The sequence below is a fragment of the Pempheris klunzingeri genome, chromosome 16 (assembly GCF_042242105.1).
Source record: "Pempheris klunzingeri isolate RE-2024b chromosome 16, fPemKlu1.hap1, whole genome shotgun sequence".
In the NCBI taxonomy this organism is placed as follows: Eukaryota; Metazoa; Chordata; class Actinopteri; order Acropomatiformes; family Pempheridae; genus Pempheris; species Pempheris klunzingeri.
Genome location: NC_092027.1, coordinates 4,220,334 through 4,233,968, shown reverse-complemented (window position 1 = coordinate 4,233,968; position 13,635 = coordinate 4,220,334). Strand labels below are relative to the sequence as shown.

The 13,635-nt window shown below is 42.8% G+C and overlaps 1 protein-coding gene across 1 annotated transcript in view; it reads right to left on the bottom strand.

Annotated features, from left to right (window-relative positions):
* Window positions 1-13,635, bottom strand: part of erf (Ets2 repressor factor) — a 31,394-nt gene that overhangs the window by 6,584 nt on the left and 11,175 nt on the right. The window contains exon 2 of the mRNA XM_070847042.1: window positions 2,866-3,100. Coding sequence (XP_070703143.1) covers window positions 2,866-3,100 — 235 coding nt within the window. The remainder of the gene's footprint in view (window positions 1-2,865; window positions 3,101-13,635) is intronic.

Below are 13,635 nucleotides of genomic sequence, written 5' to 3'. Positions count from 1 at the left end.
CTTGTCATCTCACAATAATAGCATTAAAAGAACATTATTTCCCTCTGAAAGATGGCTGACGTGAAGTATGAGGTCTCACAAAAGGGCAAAAACCGAAGTGTATGTCAGGTCCTTAAATGTGGGAACTTTGTACAGGTGTAAATTAACAAGTACACGGTCAAGCAAACATACATGCAAAACACTGCGTGCAAAAGAAAGACAGGAAAAATATCTAAACGATATTTACCACACACACACACACACACACTCACTCTCAGAGGTCAGCATCAGTGTTTGTGAGCAGCTCTTTGCAGTATCAGACCTGTATGTTCAGTAAAAGCTGGAAGGACATAATGTTCTCAGACATGCGGATAGATGGATGACACTTTAAACGTGTCGAGGAAAAGGCCAGGCACATACATGTGAAAGGAACGAACACACACACACACACACAACAGTACTGAGTCAATATGTGACAGCCGGTCTCACATACTGGGCCCAGGTTCGCTCCAGGCCTCCCGTTCTTTGAAGACCATTTGAACTCCCTTCAAATAAACTAGAAAGGACTTTAGGACTGTATAGACTCGACCTCGAAGTACTGCGCACACACGTAGATGTGTGCGAGCACAAAAGACATGCATGTCTCCACACACACACACATGTGCTCTATATGCATGAACGAATGCACACTCACTTCAAAGACACATCAGAGGAGCATTAATCAAAGACTTTACATCTAACGGAGAGAGAACTTTCTTCCAGAGACGTCTGAATTAATTAACAGTCCTTGATTCATGGAAAAGGTTTACAAACCACAATAAAGGCTTTCACAATGAAGTTTGGCTCCAACTGGTCCTTCGTGTAAAATATTCGCTGAGACCAGAGAGGAAGTAACTGCTCCTTTAACAGACTCACTGTTGATCTACTGTTATACCTTTGTGGGCTTCTTAGAGATACAAGTCATTCAGTGCCCTTGTATAATTTGGACATGTAGGTTTTTGGTCTATTTGTATTAGAGAAGTTTGACATAGTTCAAATAAGTGAGGATCACTAGCGGCACCAAATAAAACCTACAGCAAACGGTCGCAAATCAGGAAAACTAACAAATCAAACAATTCTTGATATATTTAGGATATGCTTTCTTAATGTGTTTATTTTAAATGTAAAGTAGATCTATAGAAGAATGGATAATTTCATGACTAACCAGACGCTACAGGTTAGCTTCAGCTAAAGGCCCGACATACAATTCATCTGTTGCACTGTTTCAGACTCTAACCTAAAAGTACTCGAGTGTGAAGTATAAGTAATCTCCCTGAGTAATAATGTTTAGCATTAGTATCTCTGTTGATCACGTTCTGATCTCTGCGTTTATACATGTATTCCTATACAGGGTTTTAAATATACAGTCATATGGAGGGTAAGTGAAAGACAAAAAAAGGTTTAAGCAACAAACAAGACACAGATGGGCTGGAGGAGGGCTGACATATAACAAGGTGTTGAGTGTGTGTATGTGTGTGTGTGTGTGTGTGTGTGTGTGTGTGTGTGTGTGTGTGTGTGTGTGTGTGTGTGTGTGTGTGTGCTGTGATGAGGCAGTGTAACTAGTCATCACCATGGCAAACTATAACCCACACCAACCTACAACACAGGAGGCGACACTGATGACTAGCAGTGTGTGTGTGTGTGTGTGTGTGTGTGTGTGTGTGTGTACATGATTATGAGAGAACAGACGGGCAGCTAAATAAAACTCTGCAGCATCCCACATGTGCTCTGCTGAGGGTGAAGGTGTGTGTTTCTAAATCTGCTGTCAACCTGGAGTTTTAGCACGCAATTCACGACACAACACCAATTCTTTTCTAGCACATTTAGCGCTGTTGTAACTAAACTCAAATCAAATTCACCCCTGAGCCAGTTGGAGAAATGAGATTTGAAAAAAAAACAAAACATGAAGGTCAGCAACACTGCACACAATCAATCCTAATGAGGTAAATTAAGCTTGAGTGTCTTCTTGTGATCTGTGAATTGTCATTTAACTATGATTACGAGCTTGAAAAGATGATGAACACGTGCTTTCCCAGTTTGTAGTCCGTTAGTCTTGTAACTCGACAAAATCTAAATAGGAGGAGCGTGGGTCACGGCAAAGAAGTGACGTGACACCTTTCATCGTTGCCTTCCTGCTCTTTCTATTCTTCAGCTTCCATTTCAGCTCATTTTTACACCTTGTTAAGAACAAAAAACAGGCTGAGAGTAATCTTTGAAAGAGGTTTTGTTCCACGTGTGTGTGCGATGTGTGAATGGACACGCTGTTATCCTTAACCCTGTGGTCTGCTGGGCTGTACCTCTGACAAATTTTAAAATCAATCTTGTATGCTTCACTGAATGCATCACAGTTCATCTGCAGCTCAAAACAACATGATCCCAGATCCTGTAACTTAAGATAGACCCATCTGGGCTCTTTGCCACTCTCTGACTCCTCTGGTGTTGATGCCTACTAACACATGACACAAACACGAAGCTAAATATTAGTACCAGTCCAGACTAGCCTGGGTCATTCCTTTCAGCGTCAGCTACAACGCAGAATGAAATATTCATTGCTTTTACATTTCAGAGGTTCAGGGAATGAAATTAAAAACAGCTAGAGGTGTGACCTTAAACGGCTGTGTATACTGACAAAACCAGCTGATCAAAAAGGGGCCATTAAATTAAAGTTAAAAACATGCATGAGATATAGCACACGTATGGGCACAGGCGTAGTTCTTCTTCTACATTCCACAGATGACAAAAATTGAACCCTTGCAGCCACCTGAACTTGAAAAGCATGATTTGGGCTCAAGTGTGGAGGTGTCATCCTTCTTTTCTTTCATCCTTTTCATCCCACTGTAGTCTCACCTTAGTGCTCGGCTGAGCTTGTCGTAGTTCATCTGCGGTTTACACTTCCTGGCTCCCCACAAGCGGGCCACCTCGTCTGGGTCCTTGATGACAAACTCTCCATAGTCCCCCTGCCAGGCGATGACGTCGTGGTACTCCTCTTTCCTCAGCAGCTCCAGGATGAAGTGCCACAGCTGGATCTGTCTGGAGCCCGGGCTCGACTCTGGCTTGTAGGCCCAATCCGGGAAGGCAAACCCTGGGGAGCAGAGGAGAGAGGAGAGGGACGTTCAGCTGGATGATCGAGAAAAGAGGTCAATTCAAGGAAAGAATGATGGAAAAATCTGGGTTTACTCCAGCTTTTTAACCGCGTCTAGGCTTTTGTTTGCCTCAAGGTGATAAACCATTACCCTTCTGAAGTTGTTAATTGGTTACTTGACTGCAGCTGTTATGGTACCAGGGTCAACAACACAATAGGTGACAAATGCTTGTGTTTCCAGCTAATAATAGTCAGGATTTTATAGTCTGTGTGGTAATTTCCTGACACTAAAAGACATGGTGCATTTTGCAGGGGGAAAAAAACGGTCAAGTGGCATCCATTTTTTGTGCTTGGAGGTTGTTTTGTCTCTCTGGAGAATAACTTGATGCAAAAAATGTGTGGAAACAATTTTTCAATGAGGGAAAGAGTTTAGTAACGAACAGACAACATGAGAGGAACAATAAAGATTGTGTTTAGGTAAGAATACAAGACTGTTGGGAATCACAGAATCAAGGATGAAACTTTGGATGAAATATGTTTGTTGAAATCCTTAACACATTTCGATATATGGCTTTGGTGCAAAGTGGATCTGGTGCCTCTGGGAAAGCCGGCGATGAGCATTTTGGCTAAATCTGTTCCCACATGCCGCAGTCATATCAGACGTTCCCTGCTATCGCCCATCAAAGCTGGAAAATCAGCAGTGTTGTAACAGATTAACGGGCCTTGAGATATGTGCAGACAAAATATAAGCTGTGGTTTTATAACTACTATCAGAACACACACTCACACATGCACACACACTATTATCCAACAGTTAAAAGTATAGGCTTTGAGTTGTAAAGCAGTGGGTGGCAGTAAAAGACTCAACACCACTTCAGCACAGGCTGAAAGGCTGAATAGCAAAGACAGTGACACACACACACACACAGAGACACACACACAGACACACACACCTCATTAGGACCAGATGTGCCTTGGCAATCAGGCTGAGAAAGCTGAGGGTGGGAAACATATGGCCACAATATAACAATGCTGAATTTAGTGAGTGTGTGTGTTTATGTAACTGTAAAGTAACACACTATCCTAATTATCAAGGTTACAATCAGGTTCCCACACTCCACAAAGCCGGTCATATCTATACAGCAGTGACAGTGAAGTGTTCACAATGATATGCTCAAGGCTGGCAGACTGTAACACTGGTGCGATGTGGCCTATTGACCCAAGTTACTATGACAGCACATGGCACAATTGTGCTGATATAACAAAGTTGTTGCATCAGACTGTAGATGATCAGGGTCTCAAAACTCCATTTCATGGATCTACACGGACTCCCACTGATCTGACATCTTAAAGAGGGGATTTTTTCAGCTGCCTTGTCAACATTTGATAGGAAACCGCCTTGGGGCAGCTCCATAAAAGCAGACATCATCACACAAAAACACCCATACAAAAGAACAAAAGAGCAGATGAAACGGATAAGACGACACAAAAAAAAGGGAAAAAAAGACTTGTAAAAGAGTTGAAGTAGGAAGACACACCTGGCAACTAAATCTTTGGGTAAAGTAAACTGTATCTAGATATGGTGCCCAGATGGTAATTAAACCAATTATGACTTTTCCATTTACACAACATGTGCTCTCATTGTCTGCACTGTGTTTTTACAGGGATTACATTCATTTATGACTAGGCAGTAAACTTAATAAAAAACAGCAGGTGTCAGCTTATTAAAATATTGTATTATATCAAACAGTGTACCTGATGTTTACTTCAAAATGGGCTTCTTCTACATTTAGGCTGCAACGGTGTTTGTAGCTGCTCTGATGCTCAGTGGATCAGTTAAAGGAGCAACAACTGGTGGAAATGGACTGCGCCAATCTTTTTGTGAAGGTGAGTGGACGACAAACTCCAGAGTGAGTCATGGCATTACAACGCACAAGGGCGGCGCTTTCTCAAAAAAAGACAAAGTAACACACTCTGAATTGTCGTGAACTGCATTCACAAATAGCTGACTTTGCTGGTATCGATTGCACCGCACTGATACTCTAGATCAAATTCTCAACACAATGATTTGTGTATTTATAGGCCAGCCTCAACATGTGTTTTCCCTTATCCAGATACAGGTCACATTTTAATAGCAGGTGTAAATGGAGTCAAAGCGAGTCATGGAAAAACTATCCATGTTGGACACGGTGAAACCAAAGTTCACTGTCAGGTGTGCAAAGTGCAGCTACGTGTCTGCAAACGCTGTTAATCGATAGTTGAAGTGGCAGAAGTAGTAATAGTAGTAGTAGAAATACACAACTGACTAAAAGGTGGAAAATCGTACCACAAGAAATGAAAGTTTGCGCTTTAATATCTACCAGAGGGCCACTCATACAGAGAGAGAAAACCACTCAAATGTACGTGGAAATGTAATACTTCAATACAGCCGGCTGCCACACTACAGCAAGTACAACTCAAGTGACTAAACACTGGAGGCACATTTGTAACAGATCTTTTTAAGTGCATGAAAACCTAACCTAACTGTAACCTAACGCAGGCACGTTGCCTCTGACATTGCTGCAAACTCCCTTGTGCTCAGTGTCTGACTAAATAACGGAGACACACACACACACACAAGCTGAAGAACTGCAAACTGCGTCTCCCTTCAGGATGGATTTAGGAGCATCAAGCTGTGATGTGTCCAAATGATACCCAATTTTGCAAGACCACCAGTAGAGCAGAGTTGCATCCTTTTTTTTTTTTTTTTTTTTTTTACCTCAACCTTTGCTCAAATTCAGTTGCAACTCATGGAAATAGTGCACAAAAGAAGTGCACAAATATGTTAAAGGCACAATCCAAACAAGTGATAAAAGCGACTGGTGAGGATTGGGAGGCATCTCTGTCTCTATTTTAAGTATTTTTTTGTGTTTTTATGAACTTCAGCGACCATGAAAATTTATCAGAACCAGACTAAACATTGATCATTTGAAATACAACAAAGTGATATGCAAGCGTTCACTCTCCGAATCAAAAATATGGTTCTTTCTTCACTTTCACGACGTAGAGCTTCTTAAAAAACACTCAAAAAATGGAATAGGAATAGAAAATATCCTGAAAACAGAGCGGCTCCTCATGACTAATAAGCCACATGCTATCTGAGCTCCTATGGTGCCCAGAGAATGAGCCAAAAGACACACAAGCTGACTATGAATGTTGATAATGGCTATTTGAAGGCAGATTACTAATGGGGTACAAAGCATATGATTCACACACCAGACAATAAGGATCTTGTCACTGGGGACAGGTTAGGCGTTGTGACACAGACACAACACTCTGCTGTATAATGGGGTACATTGGTGATTGTCACAGTAATACACATGTGCACACGCAACACACTTGCAAGTACGTGCGTGCACAGACGCGAGCTGACGCATACAACACACAGCAGGAGTGTATTAAATCAAAGTGGGCGAGCTAATATCTCTCTCTCTCTCTCTCTCTCTCACACACACCAAGCACACAGACACACAACACAGGTTTGTGGGGAGAGGTAAGTGGGTTCATGCGTGGGTGCACAGAGCACACAGACAAAGAACACAAGAATAGCAACCATGCCCACCACGCGTGTGTGTGTGTGTTTTGCAGATGTCCCTGCTGACTCATAGCTTGTTCGTTCGTCGTTCAGCTTTCACAGATTCCGCCTTTCTCCCCCTCAACACCACTGCCATCTCTTTCTTTCCTCTTTCATTCTGTCCCTCCCTTGCTCAGCCTCTCCTAAGACACACTGTCTCCTAGCAACAAAAGCTTTTAGCTCTAAAAATAAATGGCCGAGTCACGACAGACAAGACAAAATATGATTCAATTACAGAAACTTGCCAAAAGAGTTTAGAGTTTGGGCACTGATCCAGAGAGCTACAGAGTGAGGGTATGATCTGTCTAAGGCGGCCTGACCGGCGGAGACCTCTCGTTACAGCGCTGGCTTCGCTGTCACACTGTGTTTACAACAGAAAGGACACGATGTCCTGCCTTGTAAGCACCGGAGGAGCAATTTTCACCACCGCCCTTATCAATGTGAGCCTGAAAATCAAGTACTTTTATTACATTTTGCTTCTGAAGCCCATTCATTCACACTCTAGAGTCATTTGAAATGATTCAGAGGGAACAGACATGCAGCACAGCTGACGGTGTGGCATTCTGACAGATGCACAACTGAGGGTGTAGTTGGAGGTGCATCTGCTTCAGCTGGTTGTTAATGTAATGTGAGTAAAAACAGAACAACAGATACAAGAGGGCTGAGACAGAAAGCAAGAACGAGTGGGACGAAAAAAAGAGCACGAGGACAGAAACAGAGCAGTTAGGACTGAAAAAACATCCCAACTTTGTTGTTGCAGATCATCTATCATAACTAGAAGAAACACCAGTCTAGTTCAGCCTAATTTTTATGATATTTACACAGCGAGTAATCACTGCCCATGGCCAACACAAGTCGCTCCTGATCCCCTTTGAGGTAGAAGTCCTCCTCTAATGAAAATTAACCAAGTTTTTAAATAATATCTCTACATTTCCAGGGTACCTGCAGCTGCTAGCTTCTAGATGTAAGCATCCTTTATGAATTATTCTCTGCCAACTCTGTTTAAACCTGGCAGGTCTGGTATGTAAACTTGCCTGATATCTGATATCTGGAGGTGGCACATTGTTCACTTGTTATCTCGTAGTTTTTCCAAATGCAGTGAAGCTCCTGTGGCTCCACATGTCGAATCTGCAACTTCAAAACTTCAGATAGTCTAATCTCTTGTATTAGGTTTGCATGTAGAGACATCATATATATAAAGATGATACTCTTACAATGCTAACATGTAAAACTGGCAGAGCTTTTACAGAATACAGTGCATGTCACAACAATGGGTCCTCATCAGCAGCCAGTTAAGTGTTACCGATGATCAATGCGAGCTACATTACACTGTGTCCCCTATGTTCATTCAGCAGCCGCTGCTAAAATCCTCCCGATCCTCATTCTTCAAACCACATCTGCATAGCGTAGTGAATGTGTGGTTAAGCGGCAGTGAGAGAGCAAGAGCATGATATTACTACCTACTTGTCAGCTGTTAAGATGAAATGCAAACTAACCATCTTTTACGCTAATGAGGAGAAGTTTCTTTTGGGTTCATGTGTGTTAATCAGAGAGGAATTCAAGAATTTACAAAAACCAGAATATCAGAATCCCCGATGACAGGAAATAAAGGAAAAGGCTGGTGATATTCTATATTTTTCCAATACTAACAATGACTTGATTGGACCAAGTAGCCTACAGTACTGCCAGTGGAGCTAAAGCCTGATATATCTTACTCCTCTGTTCCAAAGAGCTCCATTGTTCTCCAAAACCTTAAAAACACATCAATGGGCCACACTGTTGCATTGGGTGACATGTTCCTTCATTACGATGACCCTGGGCACTGTAGTTTATTTTGAGATGATCCCACATTTCATTTCTTCATTTTATTTTCTACAGACTTCTCTTGCTCATTACTGCGCCCAAATGTTCTCTATGTACTTAAGCCTCAAGAGCCCTTCTGATGCCGGCAGACACAGAAACCTTCTGGCCAGTCTTCGCACACGCGCTTCACCTCTGCTGCTACAGCTCCATCCTGGGGGAAACTCTGCATTATACTGCTTGTTTTACAGCTACTTCAAATTATTCTATGGCACTGTTTGACAGCACAAGAGGTCTGAATGCACGGCTACACATCAGGGAAAACTGGAGTAGACAAACCCAAAGAGGCCCTTTGTACTATCTGGCAAGCTCTGCCCAACTACAGGAAGAATTTTTGATTGTCAGGCGGAGGTGAAACACACCATTTCAGGCCTCATTGGATTCTATATATAGCAAAGTACAGGGTAGAAAAACTCATTTACCATTAGCCTGCAGTCCCAAGCCACCTGCGTTCTCCTTTCCAAGAGAAACACAGGATCTGTGCAGCCACAGGCGGTGGATGAGGGGATTTAACACACAGGTCTGCTTTTCTTTGGGACTCTGACGTCACCTCAGTTGGAACAGTGCTCTTAATAACTGATAGCCATCATTGGGGTATTGTCCAGAAGGCCTGCAGCCACTGAGACTAAACACAAATGGCTTCGTGTACTCCCCAACAAGTATCTTTAACATGCTGTTCTATCCATCCATCTATCCCCCCGTTTATTTTTCCCTCCCTTCCTCCAATTCTTTGGTGGGTCTATATTTAGCAATTGGAAAGGTCGGTCTGTGTCTGTCTGCAGGATAATGATTCAGGGGCACAGAGAGCGACGCGTAAAGGTAACAGGCCGGGCTAAATGGCCGGGGGCTGGCTGACTGCTGAAATCTGGATGGGGCTTATCAGGGATGGGATCAGGACAACACAGAAAGGCAGGAAATAAATGTGTACAGAGCAGGAAAAGGGGAATCTCCGGGCGTATATGGAGCTGGCATGTGCATAAAAGTCAAAGTCTAGAGGAAAATACACAAAAATAAAAACAAATGGAAAAAAAAACTCCTGAAAAGGCCAACTTTCAAGTGCTACAACTTGTTTAAGAACTCAAAATTAAGATCCTGCACTTTACACATGGATCATGCAGATGGTTGTCTGCCTTTCCATTTTTGTCTTGCTGTGTAAACTACCCGTCTGCAACACTGGGATCACAACAGACAATCTAACACTGCTTTACTGAGGAGTCCAGAGACTCAAACTACTGTTTAAAGACCCTCATTGAGCTGATCTCATAATTACCCTCAAAAGATGGAGTTTAGATTCGAGGAGCCAGTGGCTTAGCGCCAGGGAGGAGTCAGAAACAGACGGGACGAGGAGGAAATCAGGTGGAAAGGTAGAGGAGGGGAGGAGGAATGAAGGTGGAGGAGAGGGGCAGAGGGAGAAAAAGAAACAGAATCCAGCAGAGATCAAAGGAAAAGGAGGACAGCCGTCCGCAGGTGCATGGCGTGAACCCTCGCCCCAGTTCTCACATGATCCGTCCATTACATAAGGCTTACAGAGAGACAGACGGACGAACAGACTGACAGAGACAGACAGGGAGAGGAAGGACGGGAGACAGCCTGTTAGGGAGGAGACATACAGACTGAAATGTAGACAGTTGTACGTGTATTGCTAAAAAACAAACTAAATCTTAGGCTGAGGTGTAGGCTGAAACCAAAGAGCCGACATAATGCTACAAGGCCAAAGGGAAAGCTGTGCAGAAAGAGAAAGAATGATAGAAATTATGGAAAATGAGTGTGAAGGACAATGGAGGAACTGAGAAGTGTGTTAAAATAGAGATAGGGAGAGTAGATACAACCTACAAAAAATGAGATCAGGATTAAATATGTTCATTGTAACAGTGGGGGTAGCACACAAATTTACTATAAGGGAGGAAGTTTTAATAGCTGAAGTCTCCAAAAATCTATGGTGGTGAAGTAGTGAGATTAAAGGCTACATGCTTAGTTTTTAATGAGCGGAGCTGCCAGGAGGTGATTTGTAATCAGTGACTTCAATTTGTGCAAACAACAATGAGTAACGCACTATGTTTGTTGGCAGATTGGGTAACACTGCTGAAGCTTTCAGCACCCATCAATGAAACGGCACTGTGTGGCCTAAATCAGCCCACTGGTTCTCGTGGGGATGATGTGGTTGCTTTCCATCTCAGAGATCCATCTTCCAAATAGCCTGCGCTGTGAACGAAGCTTCCTCTAGACTGTGAGCAATCCAAACTAAACAAAGCCTCACCATTTGGGATGAGCAGTTTTAGAGCTCAGACAGCTGCACTGCTGTGTTCTCCAGTCTGCAGAGAAGAGTTAAGACACAGTAGAAAGTAGGGAGTTTGACCGTTTGCCACAGCAGTAAAGCCTTGGACTGCAAAGCGAAGCCTTTAAGTGTATAAACCATCTCTGCTACAACTGAGACAGCTAAGCCACTCTAATCTGTGACACAGCGGCCGCCTGAACCTCGCCAGACAGAAACCTGTCACGTCCTGGAGAACTCAGCAGCACCTTGGAGGCAGCCAAGGCTGTGATTAAGCCAGCCCTGGCTTGGTGTGTGTGTGTGTGTGTGTGTGTGTGTGTGTGTGTGTGTGTACATTCAAGAGTCACTTATTACATTCTGACATGAGGGGAAGCTCCTGTTGCATTCAGCAGGGTTATGCATGGTTACAAAGCTGTTTTAAGGAAATCAAAATAATGTTATTATAGTGCACCTGTCCAACTCATTAAGACATAATTACAGTAATGGTGGCTCTGAAGGGAAGACAAAAAGGAAGATTAAAGGATTATCACTGTTGTGTTCATGAGAAACAAAACAATCAATCACATCAGTGACTATCTCAGAGATCTAACTTCTGTCTCCTACTCTGCAGCACCTGAGCAAAGGCCGGAGACGTATCAGCTTCAGGCCTATATTCCCAGAGAGGAAGAGCACACACATGCATGTACAAGTGAAACTCGTCCGAGCATGCTTTCCTTCCAGAAAATGACAACACTGTAAACCATTCAGCTGTAATGAGCTCCTGGCTACCTGACAGCCGCGCTGGAACTTTCTTCCTACTGTCAGGGCAGAATGTGGTGAAAGGTTCTGTGTGTGTTTGTGTGCACAAGTGTGTGACAGGTAGTGAAAAATAGAACAAGAGACAGAAAGAAAGAAGAGTGTGAGTGAGAGTGAATAAGTAAGATGTGACTCTATTGTCTCTATGCAGAGGTGCACTGAGGCGGCACTGATTCATACATGTGCGCACACACAAAAACACACCTAATTTGTACATGTTTATGACACATTGTCCACGGGACATTAGGCAGGCTGGCATCCTGCAGAGTGAAGTCACCGAATCTTAAGCCTAATAAACCAGCCAACTCCACATTCAGGTAGCTGATTTACTGATTGATATAATCAAACTGAGCTGCCGACTGACAGAAGGAAAGTTAAAATCATTGAAAGAAGAAGTGTGCCGCTTTCTGAAGCGTCGTCACGAAAGACACTAAAGCCCTTGTTTCAGGAGGAAGGGAAAGACCGATACATCTGGGAAAGAGGAAACAATACCATGAGCCAAAGACAAGTTCTAACTACAGGAAATAGATTAAATCAATCTCAGTGGCTTTTCCCACAGAAGTATTTGCATGAAGACTAAATGACATAATCAGATAAGATGTCCTGTAGTCGGCCACTGTCAGTTAAGAGAGAAAAGCACTTTGACGGACAAGCCCTGAACTCAGTAATCCACAGACTGTTCACCTGACAATCTATGGAAAATAATCCATAGGAATACAACTTATAAGTGAAGTTGTCAGAACTTGATGGAGGAACTGGGGTGATTTACAGAGTGGTGGTGTAATAGAGGGGACTTCAGAGCAGTAAAGAGAGAAAGAAGATAAATATCTGCATTTAAATCTGGCTTCTGTGTTGTGGTTTGTTTGCCAGACTACTTTCATTTTCCTCCAACACACACACACACACACACACACGCAGTGGCAACGGCAACTCCGAAAATCTGGTGACTTCAGCCGTTGGATTGAGCCATGCGAACTCTGGTGTGCGTGCGTACATGCACAGAACCACATACATGCATACACGTGTCACCGCAGCCCAAAATAGGCCCACAACTCCAAATCCAGGGAGCTGGATGAGTGACTCATTCTCATACTCCCTGCCAATCAAATTTCATCTGCTCCTCTCACCTCCCCCTCCTTCTTTCCCATAATGCCGCTTTCCTTTCAGCATCTTTCCACACAGACAAAGAGGCTCCACTGTTGATTACAACTAGTAGGACAACAAACACCAGAGGTTCAGTTCTGGGGTGTGAAAGCAAGGAGTTAATTATTAACAAACCAATTCTTTCTGCATTTCCAGCTTAAATAAATTTGAAGTTTTATGACTTCAGGAGTCATAAATTATAATATAACTGCAGTCACAGCCAGCAGAATACACATACTGCATAGTGACTTTTATTATCGGAGTGTGTCAAGAGCAAATATCAGACAGGAATGTGCATATTCATGCACTGATTAACGCTCTTGGCTATGAGAGGTCAACAAAATATCACTCATACTTATAGTCCAAAAAAAATCACGCCTTTACTATATGTACAACAATATGTGACAGACCCTGTCCTCAAACCCTCATTTTGGATTAGGGAAAAAAACTCTTAAAAAGACTGAGAAACTTCAAAAGCAAACTTTTTCAGGGTTGTAGGTGTTACAGTAGGTGTTACATACACAGAGCAGACAGAAATAGTTGAATTACAATATGGAGAAATAGACCTGTCTGTCTTTTTCCCCTAAAGGCATAATCTAAATGTAAGGTAACAGCTTAGCATTATTAACTGAGTCAGCAGTTTATAGTGTGACTGAATGAATGCAACTCATAGTGGAAATAGTGAATTTCATACAATATTGATGAAGTAACTGCATTTAATGTAGATCGGTCATATACCTCTTTCAGCAGCTATATCGGACTTTCATTTTTGTGTTGACTTTGGCAGTCCCTTTGAACAATAGCAGTACTGATTCCTGGAACAAAGGTTGTGTTGGAGCACCTCAGAAAGCA